General features: G+C 44.1%; 1 protein-coding gene and 1 long non-coding RNA gene across 2 annotated transcripts in view; one reads left to right on the top strand and one right to left on the bottom strand.

Annotated features, from left to right (window-relative positions):
* LOC309366097 overlaps positions 1-26,066 on the bottom strand; it is a 419,038-nt gene that overhangs the window by 247,268 nt on the left and 145,704 nt on the right. The gene's annotated exons all lie outside the window — the stretch shown is intronic.
* LOC309365822 (uncharacterized protein) overlaps positions 12,618-26,066 on the top strand; it is a 137,949-nt gene continuing 124,500 nt past the window's right edge. Inside the window, exons 1-3 of the mRNA XM_081904328.1 lie at positions 12,618-12,735; positions 14,046-14,162; positions 14,469-14,585. Of these exons, the coding sequence (XP_081760454.1) occupies positions 14,069-14,162; positions 14,469-14,585 (211 nt within the window). The 5' untranslated portion in view covers positions 12,618-12,735; positions 14,046-14,068. The remainder of the gene's footprint in view (positions 12,736-14,045; positions 14,163-14,468; positions 14,586-26,066) is intronic.

Raw genomic sequence — 26,066 nt, 5'->3', positions numbered from 1 at the left:
TTAGTACATTGTTGTTGTTTAGTTGTTTAGTCGTGTCCGACTCTTTGTGACACCATGGACCAGAGCATACCAGGCACTATTTTTAACCAAGGTGCCACCACACAAGCAGAAAAGTGCAGTGGAATTGTGTGGGTGTGTGATATCAAAGCATGTGAGTGTGTCTTTGCGTCCTGGGTCGTAGTTCTCTAGATGAGGGGAAGAATTGGGACGGGGCAGGACGAGCTGTGATGGGATTGCTTTGTGGGTCAACGAGGACCCTCTATCTGTGGAGAAGGTGGATAAAGGGAAGTTAGTCCATCTCGCTCATAAGGCTAGAACTTGTGGACATCCAATGAATGCTGGAAATTTCAGGACAGGGAAATGAAAAGACATACTCCACAGCTCATGGTTAAACTGTGGAACTCCCTGCCAGTGATGGCCACCAGCTGGGATGGCTTTAAAAGAGGGTGGAGGAGGACTACCAATGGCTAGCAGCCACGATGGCTTTGCTCTGCCTTCACAGCTGGAGACAGCGATGCTTCTCAATCCCCATTACTGGAAGTTGCAGGAGGGGAGAGGGCTCCTGTACATGTATCCTGCTTGTGGGTCTGGCTGGCCAAATGCACAGAAGAATAAGAATAAGAATAAGAATAAGAATAAGAATAAGAATAAGAATAAGAATAAGAATAAGAATAAGAATAAGAATAATTTATTTATACCCCGCCCATCTGGATGAGTTTCCCCAGCCACTCTGGGCGGCTTCCAATCAAGTGTTAAAAACAATACAGCTGGATGGGCCCTTGGCTTGATCCAGCAAAGCACTTCCTATGCTCTTAAGTTCACAGAGGGAGGGGATGAAGAGCCTTTGCAGAACAAGCAAAGGAAAACCTTTGCCATTGAGCATTGCCAGCCTTGTTTGTTGTCGTTTAGTCATTTAGTTGTGTCCACCTCTTCATGACTCCATGGACCAGAGCACACCAGTCACTCCTGTCTTCCACTGCCTCCCACAGTTTGATCAAACTCATGCTGGTAGCTTCGAGAACACTGTCCCACCATCTCGTCCTCTGTCGTCCCCTTCTCCTTGCAATTGCAGTCCAACCACAAGAGGTTGCATCAAACTGCATTACCACAAAACTATTTCACTTCCTTTCCATTTAGGTGTTGTGAAGTTGAGATTACAGGAAATCTGCTAATTGTTATGGAAATAAAACAGCAGGGCCTGGAGCACAGGACAGATTGTGAACATATGAGAAAGGTGGCTCTGCGGGTAAATCTTAGGAAGAGAAATAAATAGTTTAGGATGAGTTAAGAGAAAAGGGTCTGGAGGGTTCAGATGCTGAGTTACTGGAAAAACCTGTTTGCAGCTTTCCCCACCCAGAGGACAAATGTTTGTTTCAACATCTCTTTGGCACAGGAATGATATAAGTAAAGAGAACCTCCTTGTTCCATCCAAACTTGAGGTCCTTCTGCTTTGGAGCGTCTTCCCTTGGGCAGAGATCTGAGAGACAAATCTAGCCATGAGGTTCCTTTACCTGAGCTTTGCTCTGGTCTTCATCCTCTTCCACGTTTTTGCAGGTAAGAGAGCAGTTCAAGCACAGGTGAGGGAGAATCTGCTGCAAATGCAGAAGGTCTCAGGTTCAACTGCAGGTGTTTCTGCAAAGTGCTGGGTTTCCCCCCTGCCAGAAACCCTGGAGATCTGCTGCCTCTCTGTGTAGACAATTCTGAACTACTGTGACTGGGTATAACAGAGCTATGTATCCTATCTGGCTGCCAAAATAGAGAAGAAGAAAAGTGTATCATAATAAAACTGAACTTGAATAATTGACTTTTGCGAAAGCATCAACGTTCAGGCCACAGACTGAGGCACACTCCAGGTTCCATCGTGGTCATTTATATTGTTCAGGCAGGTAGCCGTGTTGGTCTGACACAGTTGAAATAGCACCTTAGAGACCATCTAAGTTTGTTCTGGGTATAAGCTTTTGTGTGCATGCACACTTCTTCAGATACAGATATATTGTTGTGAGTTTGGAGGGGTTAGTGTGCATGATGCCCAAGTCCCTTCTAAATCCTGGATTCAACAAGGGTAAAAATATAATGGAGGATTTCACTGTTGAACTAGCCAGACAAGCTTCTTTGTGAGAAAATGGCCACCATATTTGGCACCTAAAACCCAATGAGTATAACCCAGGCATGTCCAAAGTCCGTTTCAGGGGCCTAACCCAGCTGATCAATTTATTCCATCCCCAATAAAAGTTCAACAACTCCGGAGTAAAAAAAGTTCAACAACTCCAGAGTAAAAAAAAGCTCAATAACCTTTGTTCAATTTATCAAATCTGGAAAAAAAGTTTTGTGCTGTGTGTGGTGGTCAGCTCAGTGGTATCCCACCTTTGTCGCTAGTGAAATATACTCGGAGTTGAGTGTGGATTTCATGCTCTTTATTCAGCTCATAGTAGTGAGGAATGGAAGTTCCCCAAAAACGTCTGCTTTATATACATTATTTACACAATGGGCCCCACGTGATTGGCTAATTCCAGGATTCTCCTGTAGGCCAATCAGGTTGTGGATTCACTTCCACCTGGAGCTGGATTGGGTGGCTCCTGCAGACCAATCAGACAGCCGTATTCTGAATCCTATTGTTCTAGGACTAATTAGACTGCTGCATTTTGGATCCTATTCAATTCTGTACATAACAGGTAGATCAGGCTGAGAGTGAGTGACTGGCCGAAGGCCACCCTGGGAGTGAGGATTTGAACACACTTCCAGAGCTAATGTTAAATACATTAATTCTGGCAAATGACCCACCATAGCCACTAGGCGGCTATGAAAAATATCTGAAACCGAAAGGTCACATTGCCTGCCAGCATTCTTTTCAGCTCCGCTACCCCACTAGAGAGAACTTCTGGGACTAGGCCTGCTCATTTTCTTCCCTGTCTGCTACAGGTTCCTGCATTTCAGGGTAGCATACCCTCCAACATTTCTCCAATGAAAATAGGGACGGCCCATTCCATAATGATAATTTAACCATGTATACCCCACACATCTTATTGGGTTGCCCAACACTCTTGGCAGCTTCCAAAATATGTATAAATACATTATAAAACATTAAATATTATAAAAACTTCAGACAGCTTGGGTGTTGGAATAATTCCATACCCCCCAACATTTCTCCGATGAAAATAGAGACATCCTAAGGAAAAGTGGGATATTCTGGGATCAAATCAGAAACCAGGATGGCTTCTCTAAATCAGTGATATCCCTGGAAAATAGAGACACTGGGGTGAACTAGATGTTATTTTGAGCCCTTCAAGCTCTACAATTCTACACATCTTCTGAAGGTGAGGAACCTGACTTTAGGGCCATCAACGATAGATCTCCTTGTTTCTTTGATGCGGATAAACCACCAACAATGCCTGAGTGTGATAAACAGGGAAGGTTCTGCCAAGAGGATCTCAGCAAACCCTGTCCATCTGGTCGGAATCTTCCGAGTTATTGTGGCGTCAATACACAATGCTGTGCCCTTGAGGGATACCTGTGAGCAGCCCACCTCCATGGTTGTGAACGTCTGATGGCTATGCCAGTTCTTCGGGATCTTTGCTTGTGGAAGTGATGCAAATCTGCCCATGTGTGAAAGCAGACAATGAAATAAATATCAGTTTGCTCAGATGAATAAACACAAAATAATTTCACAATGTTGAAATTGAATGTGTATTTTTCTTTTTCAAAAGCGCCTTCTGCTAAATATGACCCAACTCCAATGAAAGAACATCTTATCTGCTGAAAATCCCTCTTTACTGAAGTAGTCTCAGGAACAGAAAATTGTAGCCAGTGCTTTTCATGCACACAGGTTATTGGAACATGGGTGGGACAGGCTGAACTCAACCCAGACTGAAAGCATGACAGAATTGAAGCTGATTTTTAAGGAGCCATTGCCTTGTGGGTGACCACAAATAATTGAGGGTGGCATTTAGTGCTATTGATCATGGCTAGAAAAGACACCTCTATTGGTCTGTCACCCATCCCCCAACTGTATTTCCTGGGTTATGAAGGCACCCTAAAGACGTTAAAGCAAAGATTATGGGATAATGCACACAGTGACTTGAGATCTCGATCACACACGGTCTGTAGTCCGCTGGCAGTAGGAGTACAATATGGGCATGTGTCAGAGCTGCCCAAGGTCCCAGCTCACAGAGGACCAACGCCAGTTCTTGTTATATACAAAAGTCTTTATTAAGGTTCAGTTTCGATTCCAAAGCCGCGGCGCGCAGCTCTACGTCTCAACCCTAGACCGCTGAAGTTCCGTCTGAATCTCCTCCCCCCAGACACCAGTTCAAGACCCTAGCCTTGCTCCACCTCCTCCTTTGCTCCTTTCTCCTCTGGGTCCGTCTGCCCGCTGGGGTGTTGCCCTTTCTGGACTCTTCTGATGCTGAAGAGTCCCCGGATTCTTCCCCCTGCCTCTGGCGTGCTTTAGGACCTGGCTCCCAATCCGTGCTCCCGGCTGTCCCGCGCACCTGTGCATTTGAACTTGGCGCGCGCCCAGCCGGCAACCTTCCTCCTGACCGTTACACTGCTCCTGTCACTGCTTCCCCCTTCGGGGGGGGCTAGCTGGATCTGACTTCCCCTCTATTCCCTCACTCAGCGATAGGGGCGTGGTCAGCCCTGACTCATCTTCTCTTTCCCCTGGAGGGGAAGCCGGTCCTGACACATGGGACTCTTCCCCCCTGCTACGCTCTGGTGGGGAAACTGGTCCCGATCTCCAGCTGCTGCTTTGGGAGTCACCGCTGGCCCCTTGCTTCTGGTGCGTCCCTCCCGGGACCCCCCTTGCTCTGGGTATCGGTGCCCCCTTCTGGGAATCTTCCGAATCACTGGACAGGCTCATGGAATCTCTTGCCCCACTGTCATCCTCACCTACGCTGCCCTCGGATTGTTCCCCTTCGCTCTCCGCTTTCTCTTTCCCCTGTGCCTCTGCTCCTGAACCCCTGACAGCATGTCTTTCAGTTAACATCTTACATTAAAAACTTGACAGTAGCAAATTATCGAAGGCCTTTCACCAAAGCCAGATGAAACGTCTTTCCTTCTGCAGTGTTGGATGGCAGGTTGAGAGGAGTTCCCTACCAGGACAGACTTTGCTCGTGTGCTTAAGACATTGATTCCATAAAACATATTTTGTTGCACTGTGCAAAATATGAGCAAGCCAGGGCTGAACTGATACTACCCTTGTTGGTACCTTTCCCGGGAAAACAAGAGGCTCACTATGTCAGGTTTCTATTGGAAGACCGGACAAACACTAGAACATTAGCAGTGGCAAAGTTTTTATTGGTGGTTGCAGGAACCAATGATCCCTATCTTTTGAACAAAATGCTTGTTTGACCTGGAGGTAGGCTGTATGAATTGTGCATTGCTTTGTAACAATTTGTTGGGTCTCAGGACCGTAATAAAGATGGATTTGATTTCCTATTGAAGTTAATGGACATGGCTGCATTAGGTTTATTTATTTCCATGGGTCTACTCTGAGTAGGACTCAGGAAATTTTTTTGAGGGGTGGGAATTTCTGTGAATGAGAGAAGAGACTCAGAGAGGTTCCAGGGTGTGGAGGAACTGAAGAACCAGGAAGGGCTATTGCTGCCTAGTGATCAAGATCTCAGGTCAATCATCATCTGGGTCTTTCATTCTTTTCAACTTTCATTCATACACATTAATTTATAACTGTCATGGACTGGGCAGAGGAGGAATGGTGGAGCTCGCCACCCCAACTTGACCCTTCCAGGGAGGAGGAAGTGAAAGACTGTTTAGATTTACAACAGGGGCTTGAGGGAGGTCACAGCTCAGAGGCAGATGGGGGGGATTGGGAAATTATGGGAGATGAGGAGGAGGAAGCACTGGGGGGGGGTGGCAACAGCTGATGGACCTAGTGTTTTTAGAAAGCATTCCAGACCCTCCATTTCCCAGAACCTGTTGAGCCTTGAAAGTCTGAGAGCAAAGAGCTCAAAGACAGAGGGCAGGTAGCAGCACCTGTAGAAGTGATGAATGAGGACATGGGAGAGACAGGGGTAGAGGGTGAAGATTCACTCGGGACAACGCCATTATCCAAGAGGCTGGGTTCTATAGTCTCTCTCTGTAATGACTGAATTATAAAAGGACGGTAAGAAACATTTCCTGGCAAGTGGCTGGGGGTTGCTGGCAACAGCCTGACAATAACAAAACAACGTATAATCACAGATGCCAATCAAAATAAAATACAAGTAGAAAAAGATATCTAGAATTAAACACTAGGACCACATTTCCATACAAATTCCAAACACAAATAATAATAATAATAATAATAATAATAATAATAATAATAATAAATCGAAAGGTTCTGAGTAACAAGAATAGCTTTATACTCTCCTATGCCTTCTTACTTCAGTAACTTCTAAGAAGACTTCATTTCTTGGCAAAGGCATTTCCTTGTTGTCTGCCCTCTCTTATTCTCACCATGTATGGCCCAGATTTTAGTTATTCATTCCCTCATGGTTGTTGTTCTCATTTCTTCCCCGGATTTTGGAAGAGGGTTCTGGCATCAGTTAAGAGGTGTTGCTGCTTCAATAAGTTTCTGTATATGCTGGAAGCCACCCAGAATGGCTGTGGCAACCCAGTAAGGTGAGTGGGGTCCAAATAACGAAATTATTATTGTTATTATTTTTTATCATTATGATGTAATGGAACAATGGAGCAAAAAAGGAATAGGACATGCAAGCCCAGCAGGTGGCTATCCCTGAAGCCTTTGGGGTGCAGCGGGACCTTGTGATGCGCTCCAAAGGCTTCGGGTTCCTTTTGCTGAAGCCGGGAGATCAAGACTCTTCTGGCTTCAGCAGAGAGGGAGAGCTATGCACTGGCACTTCAGCAAAGCGGAAGGAGAAATGGAAGGGGCACCATTCCTCCTGCAGCTTCGCTGAAGGGGCACTAAACAGAGAGAGGGAGAATTATGTTTTTCCTGTTCTCCCCCTACTATGGTCCGGTGCATCCTATAGTGCGAAAAATATGGTAAATGGTGTTTCTGTGCACTGCTCTGGTTCACCAGAAGTGGCTTAGTCATGCTGGCAACATGGCCCGGAAGCTGTACGCCGGCTCCCTCGGCCAGTAAAGCAGGATGAGTGCCGCAACCCCAGAGTCATCTGCGACTAGACCTCACCTTTACCTTTAATGGAAGGGGAGAAAAATTAGCAGATAAAGTACTCAAAGACCCAGATAGTTGGCCTCTATGTCAGCCTTCATTCCATTTTTCTGAAGGTTTCAAAACCTGTCAGTCAGAATTACAGCTGTTCTAAACCTCAGAAATAATTTTCCATTTGTGTCCTCCCCTGATATTCACAAGGACTTTCCCTCCAAAAATATCACAAACTGGTGCCAGAATGTGGTGGATTGATCTCAATGCTGGAGTGAGAGAAACCAAAATAGATGGATTGGTCTGAGCTGTGAAGCAGTTTCCCAGATTTCTGGCAGAGAGATTGAACCTGAGACCTTCTGCATGCACTACAGGTGTCCCGTCCCCCCGCCAAGTTTGAGCTTCCCTCTTACCTGCAACAACGTGGAAGAGGATGAAGACCAGAGCAAAGCTCAGGAAAAGGAACCTCATGGCTGCAGTTTCTCCTGAGATCTTTGCCAAAGGGAAGGCACTCTAAGGCAGAACGAAGTTGGATGAAGGAAAGAGGTAGGAGGTTCTCTTTACTTAGAGTGTTGCCATGCCGAAACGATGCTGAAACACACATTTGCGTGCCTGAGGGGGAAATGCTGCAAACAGGTATTTCCTGCAACTGTCAGCATCTGAACCGTCCAGGCTCCTTTTCTCTTAACTCATCCTAGGCCATTTATTTGTCTTGGACACCATCCCAAGATTTACCTGCAGGATAACCTTTTTCAAGTCAACAAGTGCCTGTGTGGAAAGACACGTCATCTACTGTATCCCAGCAATAACAAGTCCTTCAGCAGAAACACACCACACCTCTTCCTTCCCAGCAAGAGCTATTCCTGGTGAAGGAAGGAACCTCATCTGCTCCTTCCCAGAAAAATGACACTGCTTCCCCTGCTCCTCAACAACAGGATCAGGTCCCTCAGCTGAAGGGCAACACTACTGTTTTCACATGTATTGAATCACAGATCACATTATTCAGTTAGATGCTGGGAACAAGTCTTCTTAGAATCATAGAATGATAGAATTGCAGATTTGGAAGGGACCCCAAGTCATCCAAACCAGCCCCTGCAATGCAGGAATCTCGGCCAAAGCATCCATGATAGGTGGACATGCAACCTCTGCTTAAAAACCTCCAAGTCAATTCTCAGGGAAGGTTCGAGACCAGCGAGACCAACAGTTTGAAAAAGACTGGAGCAATTTTATTATGTATTTGAAAGAACATTGTAATCATTTAACAACACTAACAGGACTGATTTAAAGGTTTGAAAGGTCGGCGGTTCGAATCCCCGTGGCGGGGTGCGCTCCCGTTGCTCGGTCCCAGCGCCTGCCAACCTAGCAGTTCGAAAGCACCCTCGGGTGCAAGTAGATAAATAGGGACCGCTTTCTAGCGGGAAGGTAAACGGCGTTTCCGTGTGCAGCTCTGGCTCGCCAGAGCAGCGATGTCACGCTGGCCACGTGACCCGGAAGTGTCTTCGGACAGCGCTGGCCCCTGGCCTCTTAAGTGAGATGGGCGCACAACCCCAGAGTCTGGCAAGACTGGCCCGTACGGGCAGGGGTACCTTTACCTTTACCTAGTCAAAAGGGAAAGAATATTTAGAATTAAAAGGTTATGAAAATAAAAAGAAAGGTACAGTGGTACCTCGGGTTAAGTACTTAATTCGTTCCAGAGGTCCGTACTTAACCTGAAACTGTTCTTAACCTGAAGCACTTTAGCTAATGGGGACTCCCGCTGCCACCGTGCTGCCGGAGGATGATTTCTGTTCTCATCCTGAAGCAAAGTTCTTAACCCGAGGTACTATTTCTGGGTTAGCGGAGTCTGTAACCTGAAGCCTATGTAACCTGAAGCGTATGTAACCAGTAGCCTGAGGTGCTGCTGTAGATAGGGGAAATGAGAAATGCGGGTGAAACTACAAACTGAAGTTAGAAAGTCAGGTTGGAGGGATGGAGGGAACTCAATGACTTGAGAGAGTCAAAATATAGGTGATGATAAGAAATGTAAAAACTGTATGGTGGGGTTTTTAAAAAATAAAAATGCCAGTAAATATTATACATAAAAATAAAAACCTCCAAGTCCACAGGCTGCTGAGGGAGATTGTTCCACAGTTGAACAGCTCTTAATGTCAAATAGTTTTTCCATATTTTTAGTTGGAATCTCCTTCCTTGTAACTTGAATCAATTGCTTTGAGTCCTACATTCCAGAGCAGGAGAAAATGAGCTATCTCCTCTCACTCTCCTCTTTTCCAAGCTGAACAGAATAAAAATTTGCTCATGCCACATTGAATTTATTTTATTGATCAGAAATACATTGGAAATTATTATTATTCCAGGTTTGCAGTTTTCGGGAGCCAATTTGTTCGGCTACTAGACCATTCAAGATAAAGTGGTACCTCTGGTTATATACTTAATTTGTTCCGGAGGTCCGTTCTTAACCTGAAACCATTCTTAACCTGAGGTACCAATTTAGCTAATGGGGCCTCCTGCTGCCACCGCCATGAAATTTCTGTTCTCATCCTGAGGTAAAGTTCTTAACCCAAGGTACTATTTCCTGGTTAGCAGAGTCTGTAACCCGAAGCGTTTGTAACGTGAGGTGTTTGTAACCCGAGGTACCACTGTGGCTCCAAGCTGAACACATTCCACCTTTTCACCATTATAACATCAAGATCCTTAGTGTCATCATCGTCACAATCGCCCTCTTCAAAGAACTGCAGGCGTTCAGCTTCCGAACCCTTGACCGCTATGGGCTCCTCAGTCTCAGTCTCAGCCTGTGATGCATTTTCCTAGGTTCCAATGCCTTTGCCAGAGATTTCCTATCATCTCAACACTGCTGTTTCGCTAAAGAGTGCCCTGCACAAACAAACAACTCCTCGCAGCGCTTGATTTATAACAGAAGACAACTACTTTATAATATGATCATGGAACCCCTCAAAATATAAAACAATGCAGCTGCATAAGAACCTGAATCAGGTCCAACATAGAATTATTAAAGAGCCTTTACCATATGTACCTTAAGTATGTATAGAAACTCAATGAGAGGCCTGAGCTTGCTTTTGCTCGGTAATCTCACTTATATGAAGTCCAATTTGTGACAAACAAGCTCTCATCTCATCAACGCAAAGGAGCCTTTCTCTTTTCTGATTTTGATGCTATACTACACTGAAATATCTAAATGTTTCTTTCCCTGTACTTGAATCTCACAGCCACACAACCCATTCTTTCCTGACACACCATTCCTTTGAGAACCACTGATATAGATGTTAAATGGCAAAGGGGGGCAGAATCTATTGCTCACCTTGTGATCTACTGCAAGTGAAAGGTGGCAGGGGAAAGGTGAGTGTATCTGATGGGAAGAGAGAGCCTGCTTTTGAGCTCAGAAACCAGCCTCACACATTTCTACAGTTCAGGCCTTACAGAGTGCAAGAACTTGAAAGGGTCAAACCTGAATCTTACTCCCTCCTGGTCATTGGTTTTTGGGCCTCCCTGATCCAGAGCCAGATTATTGGTCCAACGCACCCTCAAGGATCTAGATCAAACAGGAATCCAGGCTTGTCGTTAAACTGCTCCAGGTGCTTAAACCTGTCCTCTAGGTGAGTATTGCAGCCTCTCCATTTGCAACAACCCTAGACAGCCAGTGCAAGAGAAAAATCCTGCCACATCTTCCAGTCCCTAAAACCCACTGCTCCACACACCATTCAAAAGAAAAGAGCCATGCAGTTCTGCAGCAACCATCCTAGATGATCCTTTGATGCAAGCAGTGCAGGAAAGATGGAGCTCCTAATGGACCGCTCCACCAGACTGCCTCTTGGGGAGAGACAGGAAGTAGGGTTCAATGCATCTGCTTTTGCTGGAGTCCAAGCTGAATCAGGCACCTCCTGGCCCTGAACTGGGCCAGCGGGCCATGATTGTTTGGAAAACTGTAAGGAGTTCTGGTTTTTGTTTTCCTCTTCCCTTCCTGTCCTTTTTTGCTTGTGTTCCATATTTAGTTTCTTGGTTTTTAAATTGTGCATAAGCCACTCTGGAAGCCTTTTGGCTGGAGAAAACATAGTGGGGAGAAGCATATAATGGGGGCAATGGATATAAAACAACACACATAACAAAAACAATCATGTTAAGCAAAATGCATCCAAAAAGGTGCACAGGAGTTGGAAAGAACACTGAAAGGTTTCTTTCTTGGAAGGTATGGAAACTGCAGTCGAACTGAACAGCCCAACCAAAAGAGGTTGCATCAAACTGCACTATGCCCAAGCTGTTACCCAAAATTCCACTTCCTTTCTATCCAGGCACCATGAAGTTGGGAGCAGCTTTTGTGAGATGAAGGGAAATCTGTTAATTGATATGGAAAGAGAACAGGATGAGAAAGATTGTTCTGCAGATAAATCTTGGAATGGTCTGCAAGATGAATAAATTGCCTAGGATGAGTTAAGAAAAAATGGCCTGGATGGTTCAGATGCTGACAGCTGCAGGAAATACCTGCTTGCAGACACATTGGCAACACTACTGGAGAGATTGCAGATAATACCATTCTCAGAGAGGGCACAAATGGCAAGGTATTTCTGAAGCTCAGAACAGCTGTAATTCTGATTGGCAGATGTTGAAAGGAAAGAATGGAATGAAGTAGAATGGAATGAAGGCTGACTCAGTCACCAGTTATGTGGGTCTGTGGGCGCATTATCTGCTATTTTTTCTTTTTCATTATCTGCCCTCTTCTGTCTGCAGACAGTTTTTCCAGGTCATGTGGCCAGCATGACTAAGCTGCTTCTGGCAAAACCAGAGCAGCGCACGGAAATGCCATTTACCTTCCTGCTGCAGCAGTACCTATTTATAAACTTGTACTTTGACATGCTCTCAAACTGCTAGGTGGGCAGGAGCTGGGACCGAGCAACGGGAACTCAACCCATCATGACGACCTTACGGACGGCAAGCCCATGAGGACCGGTAAGATGCCCCCCAAATCAACAATTCTATGGAACATTGATGATGTTGACCAGAGCATCAGTTAAATCAGGACTTCCCATGCCTGACAATCCAAATCTGTAAAACACCATGAGGTCACCAGCTGGCCTTGGGTTAAGCACGCTTTCACTCTCAGCCTTGATCTCCCCATCAGTATTATGGGACATAATAATACTGACTTGCTGTTACAGTAGGCTTTCAATATTTATTTATTTACTCATTGCATTTATATCCACGGAGGTCAAGCTGGCTTCTATGGCTCTTCCTAATTTAATCCTCACAACATCCCTGCGAGGCAGATTAGGCTCAGAGTGAGTGACTGGCCCAAGACCACCCTGGGAGCCACATGATGAGGCTAGATTTGAAGGCTGGTCTCCCATTTCCTAGTCTAGGAACTCAGGCTTCTACCTTGAATGTGCTCTTCCAATGCTCAAAACAAAATGTCCATGAAATTAATGTTTCTGTTTTGTACAAGAAGTCCTCTCAAATAATGACAATTTACTCCCCTCTCTTTTGCACAGATTTACCTCCATTCTGTAGAGTCTTCGGAGGATATTGCCAGGCCCCAAGGTCTGTGAACTGTCCCTTTGGAGAGAATACATTGCTCTCCTGTGGCCCTAATGCACGCTGCTGTAGGAGTAAGTGATACCCATGAGTTGGTGGTCCCACTCACTTGTGAACGTTCGTTCATTTTCAATCCTGATTTCCCAATCTACACTCTGCATCTTCACTGGAGGAAGCAGAAGCAGGGCTTTTCTTGTGCTAAAGGGAATAGTGGTCAATCACTTTATAAATCAGGACATATTAACCCTATTTTTAGATGTCTAAATTTGGATTCAGTTTTGATGCAGCACTTCTAGGTTCTGCATCTTCTTTTAAGCATTAGGGCTTCAAGGTTTTCATCTGTCCACAGGGAATTTTGATACCGCCAGTGTTCATATGGATGCAAACTGTGCATTCTGCACTTGCTATGGGCATGAAAACTGGCAGTTCTGATCTAACTCTCCAAAATTTTAAGATAGTGCTCAGTAAGTGAAGATGAGTCAGTTGTCTGCTGCTGCTGAAAGAACACAGGTGTGATTTGGCCACAAAGAGTACTGCTTAATCCTCACCAGACCTCACCTGAAGTGGAAGAATACACCATAAAATACAGTAGAATAGGAGCTAGAAACCTTATGGTCCCAAAGGACCTGAACCAGGGGTGCATCCATCACCAAGGAATACTAGGAAGGCAAAGATGGTGATAGAAATTGCTGTATTTTAGAAATCTTTGAGAAATAAATAGTTTTCTCATCTCCAGCAACTGCAATCTGAGGATGGAGATGAGAAATCATTTCATAGATCCATTCTTGTCTGTGGGCAGTTCTGAACCCAGATTTTAAGAAGGCAAACTACTGATTTGAGTGTCTCCCAAGGCAGTTGAAATTTAAGCCTCTGAAAACTTGTTTTTGTTATGTTTTTACAATAGAGAAAAAGACGCAGGAAATGAATGAATGAATGAGGTCCCTCCAAACTCGACCATACTATGTAAAATTGATGATGTTGACCGGCTTTTTAGCAAACCACACTTTCACTCTGAGCCTCGATCTCTCCATCAATATTATGGGACATAATAATACTGACTTGCTGTTACAGAAGGCTTTGAATATTTATTAAGTCATTGCATTTATATCCCACCTTTTTCTCCATGGAGCTCAAGGTGCCTTCTGTGGTTCTTCCTAATTTAATCCTCACAACAACCCTGAGAGGCCAAAGGCCACTCTGTGAGCCTCATGATGAGGCTGGACTTGAAGGCTGGTCTCCCATTTCCTGGTCCAGGACCTCAGGCTCTCATACTTGGAAGTGCTCTTCCAATACTCAAAACAAAACATCAGTCAAATGAATGTTTATGTTTTGCACAAGGAGTTCTCTCAAATAATGAAAATCGACTTCCCTCTCTTTTGCACAGATGAACCTACATTGTGTACATTCATGGAAGGATTTTGCCAGGCCTCCTGGACTGCGAACTGTACTTTTGGAGAGATTACAAACATCTCCTGTGGCCCTAATGCACGCTGCTGTAGGAGTAAGTGATACCCATGACTGGTCCCACTCACATGTGAATGTTTGCTCATTTTTCATCCTGATTTCCTGATCTACACTCTACATCTTCACTGGAGGAAGCAGGGCTATATTTTTATTTTTAGAAGTAAAAAGTTGGATTCAGTCTTGATGCAGCACTTCTAGGTTCTGCATCTTCAGGACCTCAGGCTTTCATACTTGAAAGTGCTATTCCAATGCTCAAAACAAAACGCCCGTCAAATTAACGTTTCTGTTTTGCACAAGATGTTCTCTCAAATGATGAAAATCTACTTCCTTCTCTTTTCCACAGATGAACCTTCATTGTGTAGATACTTGGGAGGATTTTGCCAGGGCCCAATCACTGCAGAGTGTCCCTTTGGAGAGATTTCATTGGTCCCCTGTGGCCGTAATGCACGCTGCTGTAGGAGTAAGTGATACCCATGAGCTGGTCCCACTCACCTGTGAATGTTTGCTCATTTTTAATCCCGATTTCCTGATCTACACTCTGCATCTTCACTGGCGGAAGCAGAAGCAGGGCTTTGTTTGTGCTAAAGGGAATAGTGGTCAATCACTTTATGAATCAGGACATATTAACCCTATTTTTATATGTCTAAATTTGGATTCAGTTTTGATGCAGCACTTCTAGGTTCTGAATCTTCTTTTAAGCATTAGAGCCTCAAGGTTTTCATCTGTCCACAGGGAATTTTGATACCACAGATATTTCGTATGGGTGCAAACTGTGCAGGGTGCACTTCCCATGGGCAGTAAAAAAATGGCGGCTATTATCTAAGTTTCCAAAATGTTAAGACAACACTCAGTAAATGAGGATGAACCAGCCGTCTGTTGCTGCTGAAAGAACACATATGTGATTTGGCAACAAAGAGTCCCACTTCATTCTGCACTCACCAGACCTCAGCTGAAGTACCAAAATACATCATAATATCCAGCAGTAGAACCGGAGCTAGAAACCTCATACTCCCTTATTACCTGAATCAGGGGAGGAATTCTTGAATGCCAACAATGGTGATAGTTACGGGTAGGTAGCTGTGTTGCTCTGCCGTAGTCAAAACAAAACGAAAAAAATCCTTTCAGTAACACCTTAGAGACCAACTAAGTTTGTTATTGATATGAGCTTTCGTGTGCATGCACACTTCTTCAGATACACACAATGGAGATAGTTCATACTGCCTCTTTGACATACTGGAGAAATTAATTGAGAAGCAACTACAATCTGAGGCTGGAGATGAGAAATAATTTAATAGATCTATGCTAGCCTGTGAGGGAGTCCTCAATGTCAGTGGCTGCCAGTGGCATCCTGACATCCAGGATGGGCCAGGGGATGTTGGCATTGATCTTGCAAATTCCTCTGAGAGCTCTTCTGGGGCTGGGCCTGCATGTCCTCTTCCTTTCTGCTACAGATTCCTTAAATGTTCCATTGAGTCCTTCCAACACTACAATTCTATGATCCTCCCTCATCTCCTGAAGGTGAGCAATCCGACTCCAGGCTCATGAAAGTGCAATCAATTAGAGATTTCCTTCTTTCTTTTATTTAGGACAATAATCAATGTAAGAGGAAATGGGGGGTTCTGCCAGGAGGAACTCACCAAACGCTGCCCATCTAGTCTAACTCTTCCGGCTTACTGTGGCTTCAATGCAAAATGATGTGCCCTTGAGTGACATCAGTGAGCAGCCCACATCCAAAAGTGTTAACGTCTGATGGCTACGCTGATTCTTCTGGATCTTTGCTTGTGGAAGTGGGCCTGATCAATCCATTTGTGAAAGCAGGCAATGAAATAAAAATCAGTCTGTTCAGATGATCATCTAATTAAACGCATATTAACCTGCAAATCTAAAATTGTATTTTTTCATTTTTAAAAAAATGCATTTATCACTAAATATGACCCTCCTCTGGTGGAAGCGCATCATATCTGCCCAAGATCTCTCTTGACTGAAGTTCTGATCCCCGAATCCCAGGAGGAGATAACTACAGCCATTGCTTTTCATGCACTCAGGCAGAGCCATGACCTAAATGGAGCTGATTATTAAGGAGCCACTGCCTTGTGGGTGCCCATAAGTCACTGGGAGTGGTATTTAATGCTGCTGAATGCACATCAGGTTTATTGATTTCTATGGGTGTAAGCTGAGTAAGACTCGGAATTATCTGAAGGGGTGTTTTCTGGGATTTTGAGAATGAAAGAAGGAACTCAGGGAGGTGCCAGGGAGGAGGTGAGATTGGGTCTACTCTGAGTAGGACTCAGGAAATTTTTTTGAGGGGTGGGAATTTCTGTGAATGAGAGAAAAGACTCAGAGAGGTTCCAGGGTGTGGAGGAACTGAAGAACCAGGAAGGGCTATTGCTGCCTAGTGATCAAGATCCCAGATTCAATCATTGATCTGGGTCTTTCTTTTCAACTTTAATTTACATACATTAATTCATAACATAGCCAAGTATAATTGCAGATGCCAAGTAAAATAAAATACAAGCAGAAAAGGATATCTAAAGTTCAACACATAGGAACACAGATCCATGCCACTTTCAATTTGTTTGTGTAGACATTTCTCTCCCAACTTTCCCCAAGGAACTCAAGGTGATGTACATCATTTTCTCCCATGTGCCCATGTCTCCCAGGTCTTAGACCAATACCACGCTGGTGCCGTTGCCCTTAGTTCCATAGTCACCACTACCTAAAAGGCCCTCTGCCTGCTTCCCTGTAACCTCTCCTCTCCCAATGAAGGAAACGCCAGAAGGTCCTCGGAGCTGGACCTCCGTGTCTGGGCTGAATGATGAGGAGGGTAGAGATCCTCCTTCAGGTATACTTCCACAATGGGATCATTGACTGGTTAGGAAGACTCCAGGGAGGAGAAAGAAATCAGCAGTGGAAAGGAGAAACAATGTTAGGAAACCAGGTTGGGGCAGGGGGCGCTGAAATGGACTGAGGAAAGGGTAGCTTGGGGGGGGGCAGGGAGGTAGTGTCGGTGGCTACCATGAGTGGGCTCAGCTCATACTCATGCAGCTTATAATTTCTTCCCCCTCTCCCTTTGGCTTCAACCCATGCAGAATATACCAGGGTTTAAGGGAATAGCAGTTCATGGATGATGGGAATTGTAGTCCAACAACAATCGGAGGGTCACAGATCCACTATGCCTAATGTCAAGTCAAGATTGCTTATTCATCAACAGTTCTGATTCAATTGGGACATCCCAGAATTACAGAAGCTATCCCAGTTTCTGATTGGATGTCCCGGTTTTTGTGCTGAGCTCCCTCGACAGTCATCTGGCTCTTGTGAGAGCTCAGCACCCAAAGACGATATTTGGGGGGAACTTTTATTCCTCGATGTTAGGATATTTCCGTTCCACCTTAAAAAGGAAGCAGGCTGTTGTGTGTCACATGCCTGCGTACTTCCTGCTCACAGGGAGTTTCCATTTTGTATATAGCTTTTGTTTCTGGCTGTTTCCTCGACATCGAAGCAAGCAGTCATGTTTTCCCTTTGTTCTGACCAACGCTGAATAAAGCTGTAAATATGCTTTCCTGGGTGAATCTTCCGTTGTGAAAACTCTGCGAAAAGGGCATGCACAAGTCCTGGAATGTGTCTGAGGCTCGTGTAGCTAATTGACTGATGCTGTTCCGATGGAAGTCTGGAGATCGTCCAGAGACGACGATGGAGGCCTGCCTGATGAGGCTGCCTGATGCCCCTGACTCCCTGGCAGTATCCCAACACTCACTACTAGCTGAATAAAGAGCATGAAATCCACACTCGACTCTCAGTATATTTCAACTGAACAGAACAGAAACCTGGATTCCAGAAACAGCTGAACCAACCAGCCAAATTTACTTCCAGATATTCTGTTAGAATATCCTTACTAAAAATGCAATTATCAATTAAAAACTGGGGATTTGGCATTCAAGAAGGATATTGACCAGAGGAGCAGAGAAGGGCTGACAAATGATCAAGGCTCTGGAGACCGAGCCTTATGTGAAAGATGGCTGAAGGAGCTGCGTATGTTGAGCCTGCAAATGAGGAGACTGAGAGGCGATATGATCGCCATCTCAAGGGCTGCCACATGGAAGAGAGAGCAAGCTTGTTTTCTCCTGCCTTGGAGGGTAGGACTCTAACCAATCGGTTCAAGATACAAGAAAAGGGATTCTGACTAGATATATGGGGGGCGGGAATTAATGAAAGTTAGATCTGCTCAACAGTGGAACGGTCTCCCTCAGGAGGTTGTGGACGCTCCTTCGCTGGAGGTTATTAAGCAGAGGTTGAGTGGCCATCTGTCAGGGATGCTTTAGCTGAGATTCCTACATTGCAGGGGGATGGAGTAGATGACCCTCAGGGTCCCTTGCAATTCTCTGATTCTATAATTCTATCACTATATAAAGAAGCCTCATTAGGTACTTTGTTTATATTACATACGGCTAGTTGGGTGATATCCTTTGGTATGGTTATACCTAAATATCTAAATATCTATCAGTTCCATATTCTCTGCAAATATGGAACTGATAATTCTTAGCTGAATCAATAAAGTTACCTTTACTTCCAGGAAGCAATTCCGACTTTGCCCAATTTATACAATATCAAGAAGTTTGTCCAAAGTGATCTATCACTTGCATCAATCTTGGAAAAGAAGTCATGGGAAAAGGAAATGAAATTTACTCCTCCTTTTACACTTATAGAAAATCATTTTAAAATGAGGTGCAGGTGGTATTGAATGCCCAATAAACTGGCCAAGATGTATAAAAATGTGTCAAGTAAATGCTGGAAATGTAAGCAAATAGATGGCTCATTCTTCTTAACGTGGTGGACGTGCAAAAAAGCTAAAGGTTGTTTTTTAAAAAATAATTTTTATTGAATGATTTTATGTTACAAAAAAACAATACAGCCATACTACCACTAAATATAATTAAGAAATAAAAATTACATACAGCAATATTTAGTTTGTTATTTGTTATTTACCGTCTTATTTCCTCCCAAACATTGCATACAACAACACACATATGTGCAGACACCCACACCCGCACAGAAAATGATAATAATGAAAGTAAATATTTTTTCCCTTTTTATCTTCCAAAATCTTTTCTTCAAGTTTGACTTCCTGTCAAGTCCCTTTGCATATATTTTATCTTACATTTGAATGTACACAAAACAATAAACCTTTCTATATAATTTCTCTAATACATTCTAAAAACATAATAAATCCTTAATTGTTATTCACCTCCTTATTAGTTCCTTTATCACTCGAATGCTAGCACGGAGTCAAAACTATTATTGTATTTTTGAACATAACTTCTATAACCATCCCATTTTTTTTTGCAAATTTTTGCTTTGAGTTTCCTCTGAGTTTACTAGTCAATTGAGCCATCTCCACCAATTCCTGTAATTTGATTTGCCAATCTGTTATTTTTGGAGCCTCGTGATCTTTCCATCCCTTGGCCACAAGTATACAAGCCGCTGTGGTTGCATACAAGAATACCTCTCTTAGATTTTTTTTGGGATCTCTTTATCTATAATACTTAATAGAAATGCCTCCAGTTTTTTTAGTAAAAGTTATCCCCATCATCTTTTTTAATTCATCGTATATTTCCCCCCCCAAAAAAAATATTGATCTTTTCACACGTCCACCACATGTGGATCATGTCACTGTTATTTCCTCCACATCTCCAACAAGCATTCACCAAATTTTTATACATTCTTGATAATCTGGAAGGAGCGAGGTACCACCTATCAGCCATTTTCATCATGTTCTCTCTTATATTATAGCTGGCTGTAAATTTCAAATTTACCTTCCATAAGTTTTCCCAATCTTTTAGCATAATTGGACGGCCCACATCTTGGGCCCAATTTATCATTGAAGCCTTAACCTCCTCATCCATTACTTTGTAGTCTAAAAGAAGTCTATACATTTTTGCGATTATTTTAGTTTTACTATTCAGTAATTCTCTTTCAAATTTGAAGGCTCTTTTTCAAAACCTTTTCTGCTTATCCTGTCTGAACATTTCATTCACCTGGAAGTAATCTAGCCAACTAGAAAAGTGATCTTTTATTTTCTCATAACTTATCAATATTAATTGACCCTCCTCCTCCCTTAATATTGTGTTATACGTTATCCAGTTCTCTTTGATATTTTTTTTTGTTAATAGTGATTGCTTCTAATCGAGAGTTCCATCTTGGGGTTTTCTGTTCCAAATATCTTTCGTATTTTTCCCACACCTTATATAAAGCATTTCTTATTATATGATTTGAAAAACTCCGGTGCACCTTTATTTTCCCATAATTAAGATAGCCATGCCATCCAAAACGGGTGTCGTGGCCTTCTAGATCTAAAATATCCCAATTTTTCAGTAAACACCAATCTTTCAACCAGAGAAGACATGAGGCTTCGTAATATAGCTTCAAATCCGGTAACCCGAAGCCACCTCTTTCTACAGTATCTATTAATATCTTATGCTTTACTCTTGGTCTTTTACCCTTCCACAAAAATTTGGAAATTTCTTTTTGCCACTTGTCAATACTGTTGGTCTTTCTTATAATTGGAATCATTTGGAATAAAAAGAGTAGCTTCGGTAAGACTATCATTTTAATTACGGAAATACAGCCCAGGAATGATAAATTTAAGCTTGTCCATGTCTCCAACTGTCTTTTGATATCTTTCCAACAATTAATACAATTATCTTCATACAAGTTAATATTCTTTGGTGTTATCCATAATCCTAAATACTTGATTTTGGGGTGGATTTTAATTTGTATTATTTATTCTAATTCTGCTTTTTCATCTGGTGAAAATTTTTTAACTAATAGTTTTGTTTTGTTTAAATTCAGTTTGAACCCTGCAACTTTACCGTAGCCATATATTATTTCCAACGCCTTTGTTAAACTCTGTTTTGGTTGCTCCATACTTATAATTAGATCGTCAGCAAATGCCCTCATTTTGTAACTTCTGTTTCCCAGCACAATCCCTTTTATTTCTTTTTCCTCCCTAATTCCTTTGCATAAAACTTCCAAAGTTAATATAAAAATTAAGGGGGGTAGTGGGCAACCTTGTCTGACCCCTTTACTGATTTCACACTCCTGTGATCAATTTCCATTTATTATAATTTTAGCTTTTTGTTTTGAATATATTGCTTCAATCGCTTTTATATAAAGATAAAAGGACCCCTGACCATTAGCTCCAGTCATGACTGACTCTAGGGTTGCAGCGCTCATCTTGCTTTACTGGCAGAGGGAGCCGGCGTACAGCTTCTGGGTCATGTGGCCAGCATGACTAAGCCGCTTCTGGCGAACCAGAGCAGCACATGGAAACGCTGTTTACCTTCCCGCTGGAGCGGTATCTATTTATCTATTTATCTATTTGCACTGTGTGCTTTCGAACTGCTAGGTTGGCAGGAGCCCTTTTATATACTGCATGCCAAAATCCATATGGTATAATAGACCTTTCATAAATTTCCAGGAGACCCTATCGAAAGCTTTTTCAGCATCTATGGCCATGAAGACTGCCTTCTTTTCTATTCTTAAGTCTAAATACTCTAATAAGTTTATAATGTTTCTAGTGTTGCTATAAATGTGCCTGCCGGGCAAAAAGCCAGCTTGGTCATTGTGTATAATCATCTGGAAGACTTTTTTTGATCTTTTGGCTAAAATATTTGCATATACCACTAGGTGGCGCATCGGAAGATGGCTGACAATAATATCTCTCCGACCCACACGAGGTAATTTGGAGGCTATGATGGGGGTAATTAGCCTCCTTAACCCCCCCCAGGGGGACGGCCCTTGCCTGCTGTGCCCTATACCACCCCCGAATTTGTGGGGGTGGGGACACTAGGCACAAAGCACTCCTGTGGGATTCCGGCACTCCTGGACGCTGTCCCTGATTCGTGCCGCTAGTCGCAAGAATCTTCAAAAGAAACAATTTGGACGAGATAAATTGCACATGCTTTAAGGAAAAAGGGGGAGTAAAGACTGCTGACAGAAGAGATCTCTGATAACAAGACAAGAATAAAATATGAGAAGATACGTCAAGATACGGTACGACAAATGATTGAGGGGGGAGGGGGGAAAAAACCTGCCTTCCCTTTTTTTATGTGATTTAACAAGAATCCCCTCCCCTAATGAGTCAGAAATTAAGGACCTAAGCTGTGGATTTAAGGCTGTGTGGAGATAAACTTTCGAACCAAAGCAATGTTTCAAGATGAAGCTTGAAAGCTAAGAGTTTTGGAATGACGCAGTTAAAAATGCCGTCGCCATTTTGGGAGGCATTGTTGGAGCTCTTGGGTCTGGGAGGAGAAAGAGAGAAATAGAGTTGTTTACATATCGTGGATCAACTCCTCGGTGGGACTTAAGAGCAACAAATGCCAAATTTATGATGGAAAGAGCGATGTTATCTACGAAGGAGATATATGGAAACCATCTGGACTTAGTGGAGTAACAGGAAATCCACACAGGATTATTATACTTGCTTATCGGCTTAAGGAGACTAACAGAAGAGTTCGTAAAGGAAAAAGAGAAATTATATGAACAAGATATGATGTGGAAACACCAAGATAAGACTGGATAGAATTATGAACTTTGTCTGGACTGATTGGGACTGATTTGGACATTAACGCAGTAATAGGAAGATGATCTGAATCCCCCTTTGGATCTTGAAGTATGGGTTCCACCAACAAAATTTAAAAAGTTGGCTTTGTAATTTGGAATTTATGTGATGTGATTTAATTTGATGTGATTGGCCAGTTAATAAAAATTATTTTATTTAAAAAAATATTTGCATATAATTTATAATCATTATTTAGGAGTGTGATAGGCCTATAGTTGTTAATAAGTAGTAATGATAATAATAATAATAATAATAATAATAATAATAATAATAATAATAATAATTTATTTATACCCCACCCATCTGGCTGGGCCTCCCCAGCCACTCTGGGCGGCTTCCATAGAAACCAAAAATACAGTAAAATATCACACATTAAAAACTTCCCTGAACAGGGCTGCCTTAAGATGTCTTCTGAATGTCAGGTAGTTGTTTATCGCTTTGACATCTGCTGGAAGGGTGTTCCACAGGGCGGGCACCACTACCGAGAAGGCCCTCTGCCTGGTTCCCTGTAGCTTTGCTTCTCGCAATGAGGGAACCCCCAGAAGGCCCTCGGCGCTGGACCTCAGCGTCCGGGCAGAACGATGGGGGTGGAGACGCTCCTTCAGGTATACTGGACCGAGGCCGTTTAGGGCTTTAAAGGTCAGCACCAACACTTCGATTTGTGCTCGGAATTGTACTGGGAGCCAATGTAGGTCTTTCAAGACCGGTGTTATATGGTCTCGGCGGCCGCCCCCAGTCACCAGTCTAGCTGCCGCATTCTAGATTAGTTGTAGTTTCCGAGTCACCTTCAAAGGTAGCCCCACGTAGAGTGCATTGCAGTAGTCCAAGTGGGAGATAACCAGAGCATGCACCACTCTGGCGAGACAGTCCGCAGGCAGATAGGGTCTCAGCCTACGTACCAGATGGAGCTGCTAAACAGCTGCCCTAGACACAGATTTGACCTGTGCCTCCATGGATAGCTGTGAGTCCAAAATGACTCCCAGGCTGCGCACCTGGTCCTTCAGGGGCACAGTTACCCCATTCAGGACCACGGAATCCTCCACACCTGCCCGCCTCCTGTCCCCCCAAAACAGTACTTCTGTCTTGTCAGGATTCAACCTCAATCTGTTAGCCACCATCCATCCTCCAACCGCCTCCAGACACTCACACAGTACCTTCACCGCCTTCACTGGTTCTGATTTAAAAGAAAGGTAGAGCTGGGTATCATCCGCATACTGATGAACACCCAGCCCAAACCTCCTGATGATCTCTCCCAGCGGCTGCATGTAAATGTTGAAAAGCATCAGGGAGAGGACAGAACCCTGAGGCACCCCACAAGTGAGAGCCCAGGGGTCTGAACACTCATCCCGCCCCCCACTTTCTGAACACGGCCCAGGAGGAAGGAGCGGAGCCACTGTATGACAGTGCCCCCAGCTCCCAGCCCCTCAAGATGGTCCAGAAGGATATTATGGTCAATGGTATCAAACGCCGCTGAGAGACCAGCAGAACTAGGAAACAGCTCTCACCTTTGTCCCTAGCCCGCCAGAGATCATCAACCAGTGCGACCAAGGCAGTTTCAGTCCCATGATGAGGCCTGAATCCCGACTGGAAGGGATCCAAATGGTCCGCTTCTTCCAGGCGTGCCTGGAGTTGTTCAGCAACCACTCGCTCAATCACCTTGCCCAAGAATGGAAGATTTGATACTGGACGATAGTTGGCCATCGTGGCCGCATCTAAATATGGTTTTTTAAGAAGCGATTTAATAACCGCCTCTTTCAGCGGGTCTGGGAAGGTTCCCTCACGGAGGGAAACATTCACCACCCCACGAAGCCCATCGCCCAGTCCTTCCCGGCTAGCTTTTATAAGCCAGGATGGGCAAGGATCCAGGAGACAGGTGATTGGTTTCACTCGCCCAAGCAGCCTGTCCACATCCTCGGAGGTAACAGATTGGAATTGATCCCACTCAACTTGACTAGACAAAACTCTAGCACTCTCCCACCCCGGCCCTGCTCCCACGGTGGAGTCTACTTCTTCCCGAATCTGAGTGATTTTATCTGCAAAAAACTTTGCAAAATCATTGCAGGAGAACATGTGGCCTGTACTGGGCCCCGATGTTGCAGGTGGTTCCGCTAAATTGTGAACCACCTGAAAAAGTCTCCTGCTGCTGTTTTCTGCAGATGCAATAGAGGCGGTGAAGAAATTCTTCTTCGCCGTCGCTATCACCATTTGGTAGGCTCGACGTTGGGCTCTAACCTGTGACCGGTCAGATTCGGAAGGAGTTATCCGCCACCGGTGCTCTAGCCGTCTCAACGATTGTTTCATTGCCCTCAGATCCGTGGAAAACCATGGGGCTGTCCGGGCTCCATGCAATCGGAGAGGGCGCTTCGGAGCCAAACAGTCAATAGCCTTGATTAACTCCACATTCCAGCGGGCCACCAGGGAATCCGCTGAAAGGCCATCAACATGGGATAAAGCATCACCTACCTCTCTCTGGAAACCATTTGGATCCATTAAGTGGCGGGGGTGGACCATCCGAATTGGTCCCATCTCCCTGCAGTGGGGATGGGTCGCAGAGAAGTCCAGTTGCACCAGGAAGTGATCTGACCATGGCACTTCTTTCGTTTCGCTTTTACTTAGTGTCAGATCACCAACATCCATAGAGGTAAACACCAGGTCCAAGGCATGTCCACGGCTATGGGTTGGGCCATACTTATTCAGGGACAGCCCCATGGAGGCCATGCTTTCCACGAAGTCCCGAGCGGCCCCTTGTAAGGTCATTTCGGCATGGATGTTAAAATCCCCTAGGATGACCAAGCTAGGTGTCTCCAGGAGAACATCCGCCACGACCTGAAGCAGCTCGGGAAGGGAATCCTTGGTGCAGCGGGGAGGTCGGTACACCAAAAGGAATCCTGTACTGCTCCTATTGCCCAACTTCCAGAACATGCACTCGGAAAACTGGGCCTTCCCAATAGGACGCCTGGTGCAAACTAATGACTTCTGTTCTCATCCTGAAGCAAAGTTCTTAACCTGAGGAACTATTTCTGGGTTAGCGGAGTCTGTAACCTGAAGCGTATGTAACCTGAAGTGTATGTAACCAGTAGCCTGAGGTACTGCTGTAGATAGGGGAAATTAGAAATGCGGGTGAAACTACAAACTGAAGTTAGAAAGTCAGGTTGGAGGGATGGAGGGAACTCAATGACTTGAGAGAGTCAAAATATAGGTGATGATAAGAAATGTAAAAACTGTATGGTGGGGTTTTTAAAAAATAAAAATGCCAGTAAACAGGCTGCTGAGGGAGATTGTTCCACAGTTGAACAGCTCTTAATGTCAAATAGTTTTTCCATA

Source organism: Podarcis melisellensis, assembly GCF_964234715.1.
Source record: "Podarcis melisellensis genome assembly, chromosome: 3".
Taxonomy (NCBI): domain Eukaryota; kingdom Metazoa; phylum Chordata; class Lepidosauria; order Squamata; family Lacertidae; genus Podarcis; species Podarcis melisellensis.
The sequence above is the reverse complement of the archived record's forward strand: the minus strand, read 5'-3'. Positions and strand labels throughout refer to the sequence as shown.